The sequence below is a fragment of the Mobula birostris genome, chromosome 1 (assembly GCF_030028105.1).
Source record: "Mobula birostris isolate sMobBir1 chromosome 1, sMobBir1.hap1, whole genome shotgun sequence".
NCBI lineage: Eukaryota > Metazoa > Chordata > Chondrichthyes > Myliobatiformes > Myliobatidae > Mobula > Mobula birostris.
The window spans coordinates 86,541,333-86,560,719 of record NC_092370.1 but is presented as its reverse complement, the minus strand read 5'-3'; the positions used below and the strand labels follow the sequence as shown (position 1 = coordinate 86,560,719).

At 42.0% G+C, this 19,387-nt stretch overlaps 1 protein-coding gene across 2 annotated transcripts in view; it reads left to right on the top strand.

The window, feature by feature from the left end:
* psmg2 (proteasome (prosome, macropain) assembly chaperone 2) overlaps nt 1–14,601 on the top strand; it is a 59,143-nt gene extending 44,542 nt beyond the window's left edge. Inside the window, exons 6-7 of one of the 2 annotated variants that reach the window (XM_072265678.1) lie at nt 2,995–3,115; nt 14,225–14,601. In XM_072265678.1, coding sequence (XP_072121779.1) covers nt 2,995–3,115; nt 14,225–14,317 — 214 coding nt within the window. In that variant the 3' untranslated portion in view covers nt 14,318–14,601. Of the gene's footprint in view, nt 1–2,994; nt 3,116–13,249; nt 13,343–14,224 lie in introns of those variants that run through there. The other variant, XM_072265762.1, reaches the window with a different exon arrangement.
* Nucleotides 14,602–19,387: the final 4,786 nt, after the last annotated feature.

Genomic DNA, 19,387 nt, shown 5'->3' with positions numbered 1-19,387 from the left:
GATCCCTCTGCTCCTCCACACTACCAAGTATCCTGCCATTTACCTTGTACTCTGCCTTGGAGTTTGTCTTTCCAAAGTGTACCACCTCACACTTCTCTGGGTTGAACTCCATCTGCCACTTCTCAGCCCACTTCTGCATCCTGTCAATGTCTCTCTGCAATCTTTGACAATCCTCTACACTATCTGCAACACCACCAACCTTTGTGTCGTCTGCAAACTTGCCAACCCACCCTTCTACCCCCATATCCAGGTCGTTAATAAAAATCACAAAAAGTAGAGGTCCCAGAACAGATCCTTGTGGGACACCACTAGTCACAATCCTCCAATCTGAATGTACTCCCTCCACTATCACCCTCTGCTTTCTGCAGGCAAGCCAATTCTGAATCCACCTGGCCAAATTTCCCTGGATCCCATGCCTTCTAACTTTTTGAATAAGCCTACCATGTGGAACCTTGTCAACTACCTTACTAAAATCCATATAGATCACATCCACTACACTGCCCTCATCTATATGCCTGGTCACCTCCTCAAAGAACTCTATCAGGCTTGTTAGACACGATTTGCCCTTCACAAAGCCATGCTGACTGTCCCTGATCAGACCATGATTCTCTAAATGCCTATAGATCCTATCTCCAAGAATCTTTTCCAACAGCTTTCCCACCGCAGATGTAAGGCTCACTGGTCTGTAATTACCCGGACTATCCCTACTAGCTTTTTTGAACAAGGGAACAACATTCGCCTTCCTCCAATCCTCCGGTACCATTCCCATGGACAACGAGGACATAAAGATCCAGAGGCTCAGCAATCTCTTCTCTCGCCTCGTGGAGCAGCCGGGGGAATATTCCGTCAGGCCCCAGGGACTTATCTGTCCTAATGTATTTTAACAACTCCAACACCTCCTCTCCCTTAATATCAGCATGCTCCAGAACATCAACCTCACTCATATTGTCCTCACCATCATCAAGTTCCCTCTTATTGGTGAATACCGAAGAGAAGTATTCATTGAGGACCTCGCTCACTTCCACAGCCTCCAGGCACATCTTCCCACCTTTATCTCTAATCGGTCCTACCTTCACTCCTGTCATCCTTTTTTTCTTCACATAATTGAAGAATGCCTTGGGGTTTTCCTTTACCCTACTTGCCAAGGCCTTCTCATGCCCCCTTCTTGCTCTTCTCAGCCCCTTCTTAAGCTCCTTTCTTGCTTCCCTATATTCCTCAATAGACCCATCTGATCCTTGCTTCCTAAACCTCATGTATGCTGCCTTCTTCCTCCTGACTAGATTTTCCACCTCACTTGTCACCCATGGTTCCTTCACCCTACCATTCTTTATCTTCCTCACCGGGACAAATTTATCCCTTACATCGTGCAAGAGATCTCTAAACATCGACCACATGTCCATAGTACATTTCCCTGCAAAAACATCATCCCAATTCACACCTGCAAGTTCTAGCCTTATAGCCTCATAATTTGCCTTTCCCCAATTAAAAATTTTCCTGTCATCTTTGATTCTATCCTTTTCCATGATAATTATAAAGGCCAGGGAGCGGTGGTCACTGTCCCCCAAATGCTCACCCACTGAGAGATCTGTGACATGACCCGGTTCATTACCTAGTACTAGATCTAGTATGGCATTCCCCCTGGTCGGCCTGTCCACATACTGTGACAGGAATCCATCCTGGACACACTTAACAAATTCTGCCCCATCTAAACCCTTGGAACTAATCAGGTGCCAATCAATATTAGGGAAGTTAAAGTCACCCATGATAATAACCCTGTTATTTTTGCACCTTTCCAAAATCTGCCTCCCAATCTGCTCCTCTGTATCTCTGCTGCTACCAGGGGGCCTATAGAATACCCCCAGTAGAGTAACTGCTCCCTTCCTGTTCCTGACTTCCACTCATATTGACTCAAAAGAGGAGCCTGCTACATTACCCACCCTTTCTGTAGCTGTAATAGTATCCCTGACCAGTAATGCCACCCCTCCTCCCATTTTTCCTCCCTCTCTATCCCTTTTAAAGCACTGAAATCCAGGAATATTGAGAATCCATTCCTGCCCTGGTGCCAGCCAAGTCTCTGTAATGGCCACTACATCATAATTCCATGTATGTATCCAAGCTCTCAGTTCATCACCTTTCTTCCTGATGCTTCTTGCATTGAGGTACACACATTTCAGCCCTTCTGCCTTACTGTCTTTACACTGTTTATTCTGCTTCTCTTTCCTCAAAGCCTCTCTGTATGTTAGATCTGGCTTTACTCCATGCACTTCTTTCACTGCTCTATCGCTCTGGGTCCCATCCCCCTCGCAAATTAGTTTAAACCCTCCCGAACCATGCTAGCAAACCTACCTGCAAGGATATTGCTCCCCCTCGAGTTCAGGTGCAACCCATCCAATCTGTACAGGTCCCACCTTCGCCAGAAGAGATCCCAATGATCCAAAAATCTAAAGCCCTGCCCCCTGCACCAACCCCTCAGCCACGCATTCAACTGCCATCTCCTCCAATTCTTACCATCTCTGTCACGTAGCACTGGCAGCAATCCTGAGAACATCATCCTTGAGGTCCTGTTCTTCAGCCTTCTGCCTAATTCCCGAAACTCACACTTCAGGACCTCATCCCTCTTCCTGCCTATGTCGTTGGTCCCAACATGTATCACGACTTCTGGTTGATTAAATACATTTGAAATTACGTTCTGGCTTGAGGGAATTGCTGATAATTAAAGCTGGTTCAAACTTCTGCTGTGAACCATCCAGCTGAGTTTTGGCGCTTCCTAGCTAGATCACTAGAGGGGGTACTTTGTTACAAAACTACTTGAAAGAGTTCTATACTCAAAATCATGCATTGACCTGAATTCCAAATAGCTTCGTGTCTAGACCTGCTACTTCATGATATTAATGATGATTAAAGGACTGAATTTTTTTTTGTTAGATGGAATTAAGAAATCTACAAAATAGTGTTACAACTTCTTGTGCTGATTGTCTTGTTTTCTTCATGTAGTTGCACTGAAGGAGTTCCATTGGCAGTACTGCTCATTTTCTGTTCTGAAGGGGATAATATTCCAGATGCTTTGAATCTTCTCAGCTTCCTGAATGAGTGGGTCCAGTTAATAGAAAAAACAGTAAGTAGTGTAACTGCAAGTTGTCATTCACAAGATTGCTTGAACATTGGCTGCAATCACAACAGCGTAGGTTGTTTGTTACATTTGTGCAGAGAAATATCTAAATTTAAAGAATTCTATTAACAGGGCATCACACTAGTGACAGTGTGCATTTTTAAATATTCTTCCAAGAACTTTTGTGCATGAGAGGAGATGAGACCAGGGGCAGATCAGCCATTTAAAATGGTGGGATGGCATATTCCTGCTCTAACATTCGTGTGCTGGATTATAGATATAACTTCGGCATCTGCCTATAACACAAAAGATTACACCTTTATCCTCACTTGTAGCAGGCAAGGTCCCACAGGAGCTAGAGATGTTATTAGCCAATGTTATTCCTTTGTTTAAAGCTCAAGGTACATATATGTCACCATATACGACTGAAATTCATTTTCTTGAAGGTACGCTCAATAAATCCATAATAGAATCACTGAAGGACAGCCCCAGCTGGGCATTCAACCAGTATGCAAAAGACTGTGCAAATAGAAAAATAAAGAAATTGTGATAATAAATAAGCAATAAATATTCAGAACATAAGATGAAAGTCCTTGAAAGTGAGTCTACAGTTTGTGGGAACATTTCAGTGATGGGGCAAGTGGAGTTGAGTAAAGTTATTTGTTTTGTTTCAAGAGCCTGATGGTTGAGCGGTAAAACTATTCCTGAACTTGGTGGTGTGAGTCCCGAGGCTCCTGTACCACCTTCCTGATAGCAGCAGTGAGAAGAGAGCAGGACTTGGGTGGTGGGTGTCACTGATGATGAACGCTGCTTTCCTATGACAACACTCCGTGTAGATGTGCTCAGTGGTGGGGAGGGCTTTAGCCATGATGGACTGGGCTGTATCCACTACTTTTTGAAGGATTTTCTATTAAAGGGCACTGGTGATTCCATACCAGGCTGTAATACAGCCTGGCAGTATATTCTCCACCACACATCTATGGAAATTTACCAACATTTTTGATGTTATGCCAAATATTCACAAACTGCTAAGGAAGTAAAGATGCTGCCTTGCTTTCTTCATAATTGCACTTGCATACTTGACCCAGGACAGGTCTTCTGAAATGATAACACCAAAGAATTTAAAGTTGCTGATTCTGTCCACCTCTGATCCTCTGAAGTAGAGAGGGTCAGCAAGAAGGGTAATAGGAATAATCCAGGAAATTGTGGGCAAATGAGCCTCACTTTAATTGTTGGAATAGAACAATGATTTCCAATGGGGGCGGTTACATGTCATCAGAGGATGTTCAAGATTCTTGGGGGGCGGGGGGGCTGTAGGCAGCACTGTAACGAGGTACAAGACCTGACTGATCCTGACAACTTGCTGCTGTCATAAACATCTAATAGGCATTCCCAGTTTGTGTTAATTTTTTATTTTAATTTAGCCCCATTAATGATGACATGTCTCTATGAATCTGAAGGCGGTGAAGCCTTGAATTCTAATCCTACTAAGAAACAGAAAGTGCCTAAGTACAATGTTACCTTGCGTATGGTTTTACTCTGTTCCAGTCAGATCAGTGACGCCCCATGTGCCTTATTTCTAATACTATACTGTCTAATGAAGCCATAAAACCATCCAGGTTGCAACAGCACTTCTGTAAAGACATCCTGAAAAGGTTACTTATGGTATTAGTCAGTTCCAGAAGATGGAAGAAGCATTTGAAAAGCATTGCACACTTGAGTCATTTGCCAAGAAAGCTAAAAATGACCTTGACAATGGTCTCATTGCTTCTTTGAACATTTCCAAAATGATAGCAAAGTGTGGATAATCGCGTATGATTGGTGAAAGATAAATCATGCCTGCTGCATCAGATGTGCTCACCACTGTTCTCAAAATGGATACCAGTATTTTATAATCAAATCTTGTGCAACAGATGGAACAATATGGTGGAAGTTCCAGATATCAGGGGTCATGAAGTTTTTGAAGTTACCATTAATAGGGAGAAGATTCATGAGAAACTGAAAGGTCTGAAGGTAGGTAAGTCACCTGGACCAGATGGCGTACACCCTAGGGTTCTGAAAGAGGTGGCTGAAGAGAATGTGGTAATGATCTTTAAAGAATCACTCGATTCTGGAATGGTTGTGGAAGACTGGAAAATTGCAAATGTCACTCTATTCTTCAAGAACCAAGAGAGGCAGAAGGAAGGAAATTATAGGCCAGTTATTCTGACCTCAGTGGTTAAGAAGATGTTGGAGTTGATTATTAAGGATATGGTTTCAGTGTACTTTGAGATAGATGATAAAATAGGCCATAGTCAGCGTGGTTTCCTCAAGGAAAAATCTTGCCTGACGAATCTGTTCGAATTCTTCAACCTTTCCCTATAACTCAGGTCCTCAATCTCAGAACATCATTGTAAATTTTCTCTGTACTCTCTTAATATTATTGATATCTTCCTGTAAGTAGGTGACCAGAACACTCACGAGTATATGAATAGAGTGAGGTGGAGGATAAATGCGTGGCTGAGGAATTGGAGCAGGGGGCAGGGATTCAGAATTTTGGATCACTGGGACATCTTTTGGGGCAGGAGTGACCTGTACAAAAAGGATGGGCTGCACTTGGATCCCAGGGGGACCAATATCCTGGCGAGGAGATTTGCTAAGACTATTGAGGAGCATTTAAACTAGGATTGCTGGGAGATGGGAACCAAACTGAAGAGACGGGGGAAGACGCAGTTGGCTCACAAATAGAGAAAGCTTGGAGACAATGCAAGAGGGAGGAGAGGCAGGTGATAGAGAAGGGACGCGCTCAGATCAATGGTTTAAGATGTGTCTATTTTAATGCAAGGAGTATTATGAACAAAGCAGATGAGCAAAGCAGGGATTGCTGCCTGTGCCATGAGACAGAGAGGGTAGGAACAGGAAAGTATGGCAGATGAATGCGTGGCTGAAGAGTTGGTGCAGGGGGCAGGGGTTCAGATTTCTAGATCATTGGGATCTCTTCTGGGGAAGGTCTGACCTGTACAAAAAGAACGGGCTGCACCTGAACTGGAAAGGGACCAATATCCTGGTGGGCAGGTTTGCTAGAGCTGTTGGGGAGGGTTTAAACTAGTTTTGCAGGAGGGGTGGGAATCAGAATGTGAGTGCAGAGATTAGGGTAGAAGGACAAGGGCATGATGCTATGTGTTCTGAGTTGGTGAGGAAGGACAGGCAGGGGACAAAGCATAAATGTAGCCAGTTAGAGGGGTTGAAATGTGTCTATTTCAACGCTAGGAGTATTAGGAATAAAGGGGATGAACTAAGAGCATGGATCAGTACATGGAACTATGATGTTGTGGCCGTAACTGAAACTTGGCTGGAGGAAGGGCAGGATTGGCTGATGCAGGTGCTGGGGTTTAGGAGTTTTTAAAGGGATAGGATGGGAGGTAGAAAAGAGGGGGGAGTAGCATCACTGGTCAGGGATAGTATCACGGCTATAGAAGGGAGGACGCAGCAGAGGGAGTGTCCACTGAGTCGGTGTAGGTGGAAGTCAGAAATAGCAAGGGATCGATCACTGTGCTGGGAGTAGTCTGTAGGCCCCCAAATAGCCCTTGGGATACCGAGGAGCAGATAAGCAGGCAGATTTTAGAATGGTGCAGGAAATACAGGGTTGTAGTTACGGATGATTTCAACTTCCCTCGTATTGATGGCACCTCCTAACTGCAAGGGGGATAGATGGGGCTGAATTTGTCAGGTGTGTTCAAGAAGGATTCCTGACACAGTATGTGGACTGTCTGACGAGAGGAGAGGCCATACTGGATTTAGTTCTGGGTAATGAACCTGGTCAGGTGGCAGACCTCTTGGTGGGGGAGCATTTTGGTGAGAGTGACCACAACTCCTTTAGCTTCAGCATAGCTATGGAAAAGGATAAAAATAGACAAAATGGGAAAGTGCTTAACTAGGGAAGGGCTAACTATGAAGGGATGAGGCAGGAACTAGTGAGAGTAAATTGGAAACAGATGTTCAAGGGTGAAAGCATACAAGTAATGTGGAGGAAGTTTAGGACAACTTGTGCTGGGTTCAGGATAGGTTTGTCCCACTGAGACAAGGAAAAATTGGCAGGAAATGGGAACCGTGGCTGATGAAACACGTGAGGCAACTTGTCAAGAGGAAGAAGGAAGCATATGTCAGATATAAGAAGCAGGAAGCAGGAGGGGCTCATGAGAAATATAGGGTAGCCAGGAAGGAGCTTAAGAAAGGACTTAGGAGAGCTCGAAGAAGATGAGAAGGCCTTGGCATGTAGGATTAAGGAGAACCCCAAGGCGTTCTATGCGTATGTGAAGAACAGAAGGATGACAAGAATGAAGGTGGGGCCGCTAAAGGATAAAGAAGGCAACATGTGCCTGGAGGCGGAGGAGGTTGGGGAGGTCCTAAATGAATACTTTGCTTCAGTATTCACAAGTGAAAAGGACCTTGATCAGGGTGAGGTCGAAATAGAACAAGCCTGTGTGCTGGACAATGTGGAGATTAAGGAAGAAGAAGTGTTGGATCTTCTTTAAAACATCAAGATTGATTACTCTTCAGGGCCAGATGTGATATACCCCAGGTTGCTGTGGGAAGTGAGAGAAGAGATCGTTGGAGCAGTAGCTATGATCTTTGAATCCTCTTTGGCTGCAGGGGAGGTGCCGGAGGATTAGAGAATGGCAAATGTAGTTCCCTTGTTTAAAAAAGGTAATAGGGAGAATCCTGGGAACTACAAATCGGTGAGTTTTATGTCAATGATCTGCAAACTATTGGAAAGGATTCTTAAGGATAGGATCTACAAGCATTTGGAGAAGTACAGTCTACTCAAGGATAGTCAACATGGCTTTGTGAAGGGAAGGTTGTGCCTCACAAGCCTAATTGAGTTTTTTGAAGAGGTAACAAAGGAAATTGATGAGGGTAGGGCTGTAGATGTGGTCTACATGGATTTTAGCAAGGCATTTGACAAGGTTCCCCACTAGAGACATCCAGAAAGTCATGAGGCTTGGGATCAGTGGAACCTTGGCTGTTTGGATAAAAAATTGGCTTACAGGAAGAAAGCAGAGGGTAGTAGTGGAAGGAAAGTATTCTGCCTGGAGGTCGGTGACTAGTGGAGTGCTGCAAGGATCTGTCCTGGGACCCCTGCTGTTTGTGATTTTTATAAATGACCTGGATGAAGAGACGGAAGGATGGCTGAGTAAGTTTGCGGATGACATGAAGATTGGAGGAGTTGTGGATGGAGCTGTAGGTTGTCGAAGGTTACAAGAGGATATGGACAGGATGCAGAGTTGGGCAGAAAAGTGGCAGATGGAGTTCAATCTGGATGAGTGTGAGGTGATGCATTTTGGAAGGACAAACCAGAAGTCTGGGTACAGGGTTAATGGTCAGTTACTTAAGAGTGTGGATGAACAGAGGGACCTTGGGATTCAAATCCATACGCACAGCTTGATAGGATAGTTAAGAAGGCCTATGGGATGCTAGGCTTCATTAATAAGGGGATTGCGGTCAAGAGTAGAGAGGTCATGTTGCAACTCTACAAATCTCTGGTGAGACCACACTTAAGAGTATTGTGTTCAGTTCTGGTCACCTCATTATAGGAAGGATGTGGAAGCTATGGAGAAGATGCAGAGGAGATTTACCAGGATGTTGCCTGGATTGGAAAACAAGTCTTATGAGGCAAGGTTAGTAGAGCTGGGACTTTCCTCTTTGGAGTGTAGAAGGATGAGAGGGGACTTGATAGAGGTTTACACGATTATGAGAGGCATAGATAGGGTGGATAGCCAGTACTTTTTTCCCAGGGCATGAATAGCAAACACCAGAGGGCATATGTACAAAGTTAAAGGAAGGAGGTTTAGGGGAGACATCAGAGGTAAGTTTTTTACACAGAGGGTTGGGGGTACCTGGAATGACTTGCCAGGCATGGTGCTGGAGGCAAAAACATTGGGGTATTTAAGAGCCTCTTGGACAGAGACATGGATGAAAGAAAAACAGAGGGTTACGGGGTAGTGTGGGTTTAGTACTTTCTTTAAGGAATATATGGGTCGGCACAACATCGAGGGTTGAAGGGCCTGTACTGTGCTGTAGTATTCTAGTGTCTAGTGTCTAGCTTACAGCGTGGATCAGTACTTGAAGCTATGATGTTGTGGCCATTACAGAGACTTGGATGGCTCAGGGGCAGGAATGGCTACTTCACGTGCCAGGCTTTAGATGTTTCAGAAAGGACAGGGAGGGAGGCAAAAGAGGTGGGGGCGTGGCACTGTTGATCGGAGATAATGTCACAGCTGCAGAAAAGGAGGAAAACATGGAGGGATTGTCTACGGAGTCTCTGTGGGTGGAAGGAACAGGGAGGGGTCAATAACTCTACTGGGTGTTTTTTTTTTTTGAGTACCCAATAGTAACGAGGACATCGAGGAGAAGATAGGGAGACAGATTCTGGAAAGGTGTAATATTAACAGGGTTGTCATAGTGGGAGATTTTAATTTCCCAAATATCGATTGGCATGTCCCTAGAGTGAGGGGTTTAGATGGGGTGGAGTTTGTTAGGTGTGTTCAAGAAAGTTTCTTGACACAGTATGTAGATAAGCCTACAAGAGGAGAGGCTGTACTTGATCTGGTATCGCGAAATGAACCTGGTCAGGTGTTCTCAGGGAAATGTACGGAAGAAATGTGACAGATGCTCAGGGGATATTTACGTGGAGTTCTGCATAGGTACGTTCCAATGAGATGGGAAAGGATTGTAGTGTATAGGAACTGGGGTGTACAAAGGCTGTTTTAAATCTAGTCAAAAAGAAAAGAAGAGCTTATGGAAGGTTCAAAAAACTGGGTAATGATAGAGATCTAGAAGATTATAAGGCTAGCAGGAAGGAGCTTAAGAAGGAAATTAGGAGAGCCAGAAGGGGCCATGAGAAGGCCTTGGCAGACAGGATTAAGGAAAACCTCAAGGCATTCTACAAGTATGTGAAGGGCAAGAGGATAAGACGTGAGAGAATAGGACCAGACAGTGGAAAAGTGTGTATGGAACTGGAGGAGATAGCAGCGGTACTTAATGAGTACTTTGCTTCAGTTTTCACTATGGAAAAGGATCTTGGCGATTGTGGGGATGACTTACAGTGGACTGAAAAGCTTGAGCATGTAGATATTAAGAAAGAGGACGTGCTGGAGCTTTTGGAAAGCATCAAGTTGGATAAGATGATGAGATGTACCCCAGGCTACTGTGGGAGGCAAGGGAGGAGATTGCTGAGCCTCTGGTGATGATCTTTGCATCATCAATGGGGATGGGAGACATTCTGGAGGATTGGAGGGTTGTAGATGTTGTTCCATTATTCAAGAAAGGGAGTAGAAATAGCCCAGGAAAGTATAGACCAGTGATTCTTACTGCAGTGATTGGTAAGTTGATGGAGAAGATCCTGAGAGGCAGGATTTATGAACATTTGGAGAGGCATAATATGATTAGGAATAGTCAGCATGGCTTTGTGAAAGGCAGGTCGTGCCTTACGAGCCTGATAGAATTTTTTGAGGATGTGACTAAATATATTGATGAAGGTAGAGCAGTAGATGTAATGTATATGGATTTCAGCAAGGCATTTGACAAGGTACCCCATGCAAAGCTTATCGAGTAAGTAAGGAGGCATGGGATCCAAGGGAACATTGCTTTGTGGATCCAGAACTGGCTTGCCCACAGAAGGCAAAGAGTGGTTGTAGATGGGTCATATTCTGCATGGAGGTCGGTCAGCAGTGGTGTGCCTCAGGGATCTGTTCTGGGACCGGTACTCTTTGTGATTTTTATAAATGACCTGGATGAGGAAGTGGAGGGATGGGTTAGTAAGTTTGTTGATGACACAAAGATTGGGGGTGTTGTGGATAGTGTGGAGGGCTGTCAGAGGTTACAGCGGGACATTGATAGAATGCAAAACTGGGCTGAGAAGTGGCAGATGGAGTTTAACCCAGATAATTGTGAAGTGGTTCATTTTGGTATGTCACATATGATAACAGAATATAGTATTAATGGTAAGACTCTTGGCAGTGTGGAGGATCAGAGGGATCTTGGGGGTCCTATTCCATAGGACACTCAAGGCTGCTGCGCAGGTTGGCTCTGTGGTTAAGAAAGCATACGGTGCATTGGCCTTCATCAATCATGGGACTGAGTTTAGGAGCTGAGAGGTAATGTTGCAGCTATATAGGACCCTGGTCAGACCTCACTTGGAGTACTGTGCTCAGTTCTGGTCACCTCACTACAGGAAGGATGTGGAAACTATAGAAAGGATGCAGAGATTTACAAAGATGTTGCCTGGATTGGGGAGCATGCCTTATGAGAATAGGTTGAGTGAACTCGGCCTTTTTTCCCTGGAGCGATGGAGGATGAGAGGTGACCTGATAGAGGTGTACAAGATGATGAGAAGCATTGATCATGTGGATAGTTAAGAGACTTTTTCCCAGGGCTGTAATGGCTAACATGTGAGGGCAGAGTTTTAAGGTGCTTGGAAGTAGGTACAGAGGAGATGTCAGGGGTATGTATTTTATGCAGAGAGTGGTGAGTGCGTGGAAAGGGCTGCCAGCAATGGTGGTGGAGGCGGATGCAATAGGGTCTTTTAAGAGACTCCTGGACAGGTACATGGAGCTCAGAAAAGTCGAGGGCTGTGAATACCCGTAGATAATTTCTAAGGTAAGTACATGTTCGGCACAGCTTTGTGGGCCAAAGGGCCTGTTTTGTTCTGTAGGTTTTCTGTGCTTTCTATGTCTATGATACTTAAAATTAGGACTCACTTAATTGCTTTAAGCAGCTGGTTATGAATTGCATTAAATCCCATCTTCCTGTTATGTTGGACCCTTTCCAGTTCACTTATCACTCAAATTAGTCCACTGATGATGCCATAGTTTCTGCATTCCACTCTGTCCTATTCCACCTGAAAAATGGTGTCTCATATGTAAGGATGCTGTTTATCGACTTCATTTCAGCTTTTTATATAATCATCCCTTTAGAAGTTGGTAGGTAAACTCCTTGTTGGGTCTCAACACCCCTCTCTGTGACTACTTGACAGAAAGGCCACAGTCAGTCAGTGTTGGCAGAAACAGCCCTCCAGGCTGTGTGCTCAGGCCACTGTTGTTCACACTGCTGACACATGACTGCGCTGCCAGATCCAGGTCAAACTGAATCATCAAGTTCACTGATGACACAACAGTAGTTGGCCTCATCAACGACAATGAGACAGTGTACAAAGAGGAGATAGAGTGGCTGCTATAGTAGTGTGAGCACAACAACTTGAGTCTCAACATGGGTGAGACCAAAGAGCTGACTGGATTTTTGGACAGTGCAGACTGACCACTCCTCCCTGCACATATACGGCTCAAACGTGGAGAGAGGTAGGAGCACCAAGTTTCTGGGAGTGCACATACCAGGCAGTCTCACTTGGTCCCCCAATACCACCACTTAGGTCAAGAAAGCACAACATTTCCACATTTCCTGAGGAGATTGAGGCACCCCCGCCTCTAATCACCATTCTAACCGATTTTTAAAGGAGTACCATCAACCTTTGAGAGGGTCCTGACCAGCTTCACCATCATCTGGTATGGGAATTGTAAGGCGTCTGAGCACTTGTCACTACGAAGTCTTGTAAGGACTGCTGAGAGGATCACAGGGGTCTCTATTCCATCCATCATAGATGTTTATCAGGAATGCTGCATACGCAGGGCCCTTAATATTGTCAGTGATCCCTCCCATCAGTTTAACAATCTCTGACCTCCTACCGTCAGGCAGGAAGTACCTTAGCATTAGGATAAGAACTGTTAGGATGCAAAACAGCTTCTTCCCCAAGGCTGTAAGACTACTGAACTCCTTGCCACTACCCAGGTCTCATCACACATGAAGCACCAGTAGTGTTATGCTGTTACGTTTTAAACTTGTCATAAATGCACCTTATTATTTTTAATTTACTAATGGTAATACTACTTTGTGTGTCGTGTGTTAATTATCTGTACTGTGTTGAGTACTTTGGTCCAGACCAGAGGAATGTTGTTTTGTTTGACAGTATACGTTTGAATAACAATTAAACTTCAACTTGAAGCAACTTATTTTACAACTTCAACATAACATTTCAATTACTGTACTCAATAATTTATGAAAGCTGGAGTGCCTAATCATTGCTTTCTTCTCATTGTCTCTATGTAGCTGTTGATGAATTCAACTTCTATGTCCTTTTTTGCTTCTCCCTCAACCCTTGAATTCATTGGTCAGTCTGTTCACTAAGGTATTTCATTCCTTTGTCCTTCTTTATGTAACTTGTTCTCAATCCTTTCAAATCCTGCACCATTCTGTACCTCATCCAACATATCTTTCTATTACGGAGTCAAATTTCCATCAGTGGAGCCACCTTATTCAAGTTCCAGCTAAACCCCTATTGTTGAGTTTGTCCTTTGGCTACTTACTCAGGAAAGACTCTGCTTTTTGTATTTTTGTCTTAATTTATGCTTTCCAACATACTGCATAGACAGAAATACATCCACATTAGTTTTCAAGGTTGCATCTCATTAATCTGATTGTTATTTATTTTAGGAAGCTGTTGAGGTAAATGTATTATTAAACAATGTGTATCCAAATCAATAAAAGTTGGGCAAATTACTTTATGCTGGAGTATTTAGTTTCTCTACTTGTTTAATTGTTGGCAAACCTGTCATTATTTTTCTTTTAGTCACTGAATTTCATTGAATGAGTTGCCCTTGGTTACAGCCTAGACCATTTTGTTTTCTTTTTTGAGTGGTGTTAATTTAGAATGAAGCATGAGGTCTTCTAGTCTTTGAAAATGCCTCCTTGCACTTGTCAACTCTCCCAAGAGTTACCCTGCCAGTTGCTGGGCCATGTATTTGTTCTGGTAATGTTTGAATATTTAATGCTGCCTTTCAGTTCCAAAATCTAAGGACACAGCTCAGAATCACACCTTCCACAGGATGAGAATTGGGGAAAATCTGCCTCAACAGACTATCAAATCTTGGAATTAGTGGCCTCTGATAGATTGTCAGTTGACATATTGGCTGAACATTTTAGGATTCAAGTTGGATGATGATCTATTGTTCTTCTGAATATTGACAAATGCTGTATATGAATGGGTTAAACTGTTTAATTAAGAACAATGCTTCTCCCTTTCAGAGTGATCGGCAATCCATGACTCAGCCACAGTGGAAGTTTCCAAGTTCTTGGCAATTACTGTTTGGCAGTGGCATCCCACCAGCTCTCTTCTGATCTCACAGATTAAAAAAGTTGAATGTGGATTGTCCTTTAAAATGGTGTGGAGTTTTCAGGACAAAAGACTAAATTATTTATTGAGTACTTCTCAGCAGAAGTCTGCTGCTATATTTAGAAGCTTACATGAACAGATAAAGGGATGATATTCACTAAATGCTCAGTTATTTGCAAATGTGTAACAAGAGGAGTTTTCAGAAGTACTTACCATTGTTGCTGTGTACTTTTGTATTAATTTGTTCTGTTGCCTTGGTCTGTGATTTTAAAAATAAAATATTTTTGCTGCCAATGAGATGCCAAAGAGCCCATGATATTATTGATATTTTTCCCTAATTTTGATTGAGTTGGAAAATGTCAGTACTAAAAGTCAGACTTAAGAGAATGCTTAATACAAGTAGTGAAAAAATTTGAGTAGGATCCTGAGTGAGAACGCTTGATAAAGGCATCGCTGCAGTTGACTTTGAGATGGCGGATTTCCATTTTGTTTTAATTGCAGTATCACTATACTGATCTTAGCTAATCAATATCTATGTTCTTTAGGTACCTTATTGATATTAGGATCATGGCAGTTTTGTGACTACCACCTTTTAGCTGCAGTACCAAAGGAGAAATAAATAGCATAACCTCAGCATTTAGATTTGCATTCATGTTGTAGAATAATATCCATATAGTGAAGGCATAAAATGCTGGATTAAATAGTTTAGCAACCCACTACTTTTTGAGGTGTTGGGGGAGAAGCAGGAACACCATAAGTGAACTCCACAACAATTGAAAATTTTACTTTACTACCGTTTATATTCCATACTAATTTTATGAGGTAAATGTTTTTTTCGGAGGTTGAAATCACAATAGAACCTTTATTTCAGTTGCATCATGCTACACTTGCCTTGGGGAAGGTGCAGAACTTTCATTTACCTCTCACTATTTAAGCACTATTTCAAGAATCAAATGGTGCAGGGCCACAAATTTACAGAATGGAAATTGGGATTGGGCAGAATAAATAACCTCTGTCATACATTTCCTTAAGATTAATGTAGAGAAAAGCATTTACTATTCCAACAGACTAAATCAAACTATTTTAAAAATCAGCAATGCAATTGAGATATTAGAATGTCTTTTCCTGTATTTAACATAATTAAAAGGTCTGAGTTCTTCACAGGCTTATTATCAAAACAAAAGAACACAATGACATGGGATCATTTGTGTAAATTAACATTCTTCAGTTTCATTTTAAACAACACACATAAAATGAAAGGGAGGCAGGATTTTTTTTTAATTGCTGCAGTCTATCCACTATCATTTTTGACTACAACAACTCATAAGCAACATCTTCTGTAAAGTATTATGATACTGGATCTGGGGTCTATAAACTATGACAACACCATTGTTCATTTAAAAATAGGCAAATACACAAGTTTCAATCTTTTCTGTAGATAGTATTTACTGATTTCCATAATACAACCATTTGGTTAAAAAAAATTCCATACACAAATTTTGCCAATTTACTTTGTAGATGTCTAAGTAACAGCGTTGTTAACCTTTCTACCAGCATTCTTCTTGTGATACAACTGTAAATGTGAGGAACATTCAGCTATTTCACATATTGCTGTACACACATCATTGGTTTTGTTCAGTAATTAAGAAAACGGTATATGATGGCTTGAAAGTTGCAGTAAAAAGTCCTGTAGCTGAGGCACCCAAGCTGGAATAAAGCCTGCCATCGTCCTAGAAGCTAGAAAGCTGGCAGCTGTATTTGAATATTTTAATCTAAGCAGCACTGCTGTGTTTATAAAAAAGGATATTCTAAATAAAAACTGAACTTGCATATTGCCACAAAGAACCATTAGGATACATTTTTTAAAAATGCTAACATTGCTTAACATGTTGTGCTTAGATAAGTTAATTGTACTTAGCATTCTTTTGTGCAGGGATGCTAGTATCAATTGTTAAATTGTTCAAATGCAGTTATATTTCCTACATTTGAGGTGATTTTTATTTAAACCTTTATATTGTTTTTAGTTCCACTGTCTTTTACATCAAACATAAATAATAAGCAAATACTGAGGTCATACATGGTCACTCCTTTAGATAGGCCAGGGCTGTTTTATCCTCTTCCAAACCCAATCAGGGAGCTGGAGAAATAAATGTTATTCTACTAACACACATTAAAGTTGCTGGTGAACGCAGCAGGCCAGGCAGCATCTCTAGGAAGAGGTACAGTTGACGTTTCAGGCCGAGACCCTTCGTCAGGACTAACTGAAAGAAGAGCTAGTAAGAGATTTGAAAGTGGTGGGGGGAGGGAGAGATCCAAAATGATAGGAGAAGACAGGAGGGGGAGGGATGGAGCCAAGAGCTGGACAGGTGATTGGCAAAAGGGATATGAGAGGATCATGGGACAGGAGGCCCAGGGAGAAAGAAAATGGAGAGGGGGGGAAACCCAGAGGATGGGCAAGGGGTATAGTGAGAAGAGAATGTGTGTATATAAATAAGTAACGGATGGGATACGAGGGGGAGGTGGGGCATTAGCGGATGTTTGGGAAGTCAATGTTCGTGCCATCAGGTTGGAGGCTACCCAGATGGAATATAAGGTGTTGTTCCTCCAATCTGAGTGTGGCTCCATCTTTACAGCAGAGGAGGCCGTGGATAGACATATCAGAATAGGACGTTCTGTCCGCCAGAGGAAGCAGGATCTCCCAGTGGCCACACATTGTAATTCCATGTCCCATTCCCATTCTGATATGTCTATCCACGGCCTCCTCTACTGTAAAGATGAAGCCACACTCAGGTTGGAGGAACAACATCTTATAATCCGTCTGGGTAGCCTCCAACCTGATGGCATGAACATTGACTTCTCTAACTTCTGCTATTGACCCTCATACCCCATCCGTTATTTATTTATATACACACATTCTTTCTCTTTCTCTCTGTCCTTTTCCTCCCTCTGTCCCTCTCACTATACCAGTTGCCCATCCTCTGGGTTTTCCCCCCCTCCCCTTTTTCTTTCTCCCTGGGCCTCCTGTCCCATGATCCTCTCAGATCCCTTTTGCCAATCACCTGTCCAGCTCTTGGCTCCATCCCTCCCCCTCCTGTCTTCTCCTATCATTTCGGATCTCCCCCTCCCCCTTCCACTTTCAAATCTCTTACTAGCTCTTCTTTCAGTTAGTCCTGACGAAGGGTCTCGGCCCGAGACATCGACTGTACCTCTTCCTGGAGATGCTGCCTGGCCTGCTGCATTCATCAGCAACTTGGATGTGTGTTGCTTGAATTTCCAGCATCTGCAGAATTCCTCGTGTTAATGTTATTCTACTCTTGGTTTCATCTGCTCATTGCAATCTTGTAACTCAAAATACGACCAACTAGAAATAAGTTAATTCCATAACGTTTAAAAATTTCTGGTTATGATCACTTTGGTACATTTGACAGGCTTTGAAACTGCTATGCAATTATGAACCATTTGCTCTCTGATCTAAATACCAGCCCAGGTTTTGCCCTGTATCAACTTTGAAAACACCCAACATTCAGACCCAATTTTTTCATCCTGAGCTCTTCCTGCAGATGCCAACTACACTTCTCAGAACGTACATTGACAATTTATGAAGGAAAAGTGAAGGACGCCATTAGAAATATTGAAGAACCATCAAATTTTTTGACTATTACCTTTCCTAAATTTTCTCTGCATTTAAAAGTGTTCAGCATTTTAAATGTTCCATTCAGTAATTAAAAGAACAAAAGAAATATACATCATTCTTTAAATCAATTCTGGTTCACTGGATGTGAATCAAATAAAAGACAAAACAAATGGTGAATATTCTATTGCATTTTAATGCTGACTTAATAAATCTTCACTGAAAGATTACACTTACAATTGAGAATTTCCAAACCAACCATCTAGCTATCCCCCAATTAAGGGGACTATCATCAAGCTCAATATCTTTAGCTTTTTACATTAACATTACAGGAGAATAATTTTTAAGAAAATAAACTAAGTAGATATTTTTATGTAATATTTTGCAAACTTTTGTTTACGAAAAGAACAAAGCACGTGTAGGCATTCATAAATTCTATGCCATTGTTAAAATTTGTCATTTATACATTATCATACATTATAAACAATGTATTTTTCTACCCATTGGGTAGGATATGTGCATAATATATTTAAGTTATATACAGCACCTTACAAATAAACATAAGAGACACAACAATAGAAGCACCATATTGTGAGGCACAACCAAGGTAGGAGTTCAGACTGCGAGGGGATTCCTATATCAGCTCAAACCTGAAAATGAGGCACCTTATCTGCTCACATGCAAACCTCCTCAGAATATACATAGATCAGTTTCTACCACAGCTAACAGAATAAGCAAAGATAGAAAACATGTCTTAGGATGTACCATATAATGATAAATAATATACAAATAATTAAAGGCGATTGCAGCAATAGAAGTAGCCACATCACAGGACAAGTTAAATGTCAGTCACTGAAAATAATACAGCTTTCTTTACCAACAAAATTGCTCAAGAACCAAAGAAACACAGCAACTAAAATTCTTTCATTCAAGAGTTAGACAGGATACTGCAAGGCATGAAAAAGGTCAAATATGAAATATCTTTTAAATAGCAAAAGTGCAATATTGCCTCGTGTTGTGAAAATGCAGCTGCAATAGCAAAGATAGCATTAAGTATTAAGGTTTCTCTTCTAGCAGGTTTAAGAAATTAAGCCTTGTCTGAGATTAGTTCCGACTTCATGCCATTCTTTGTTTGAGGTTTTATGCAATGGGAGGAGGCTAAATTTGTAGGCAAGATTCTAAAAGGATCCTTCATAGCCCTTCAGAAAAAGTGTCTAAATCCATGAAGATACTCTGAAAATACATTAATAGTTATACCTGTTATGTTATAAACATTACAAAGACACAAAAAAGCAAATCTAGGAAACTGTAAAAGGTGGTGGAATGACTTGTTGAATTTTAACCTCTATACAAATCTGCAGTTATCTAGATCAGCTATAGTAAATACCACTTTAATAATGCTTTATTTAATGGAAAAACTGCCTTAATATGTTGATTATACCTA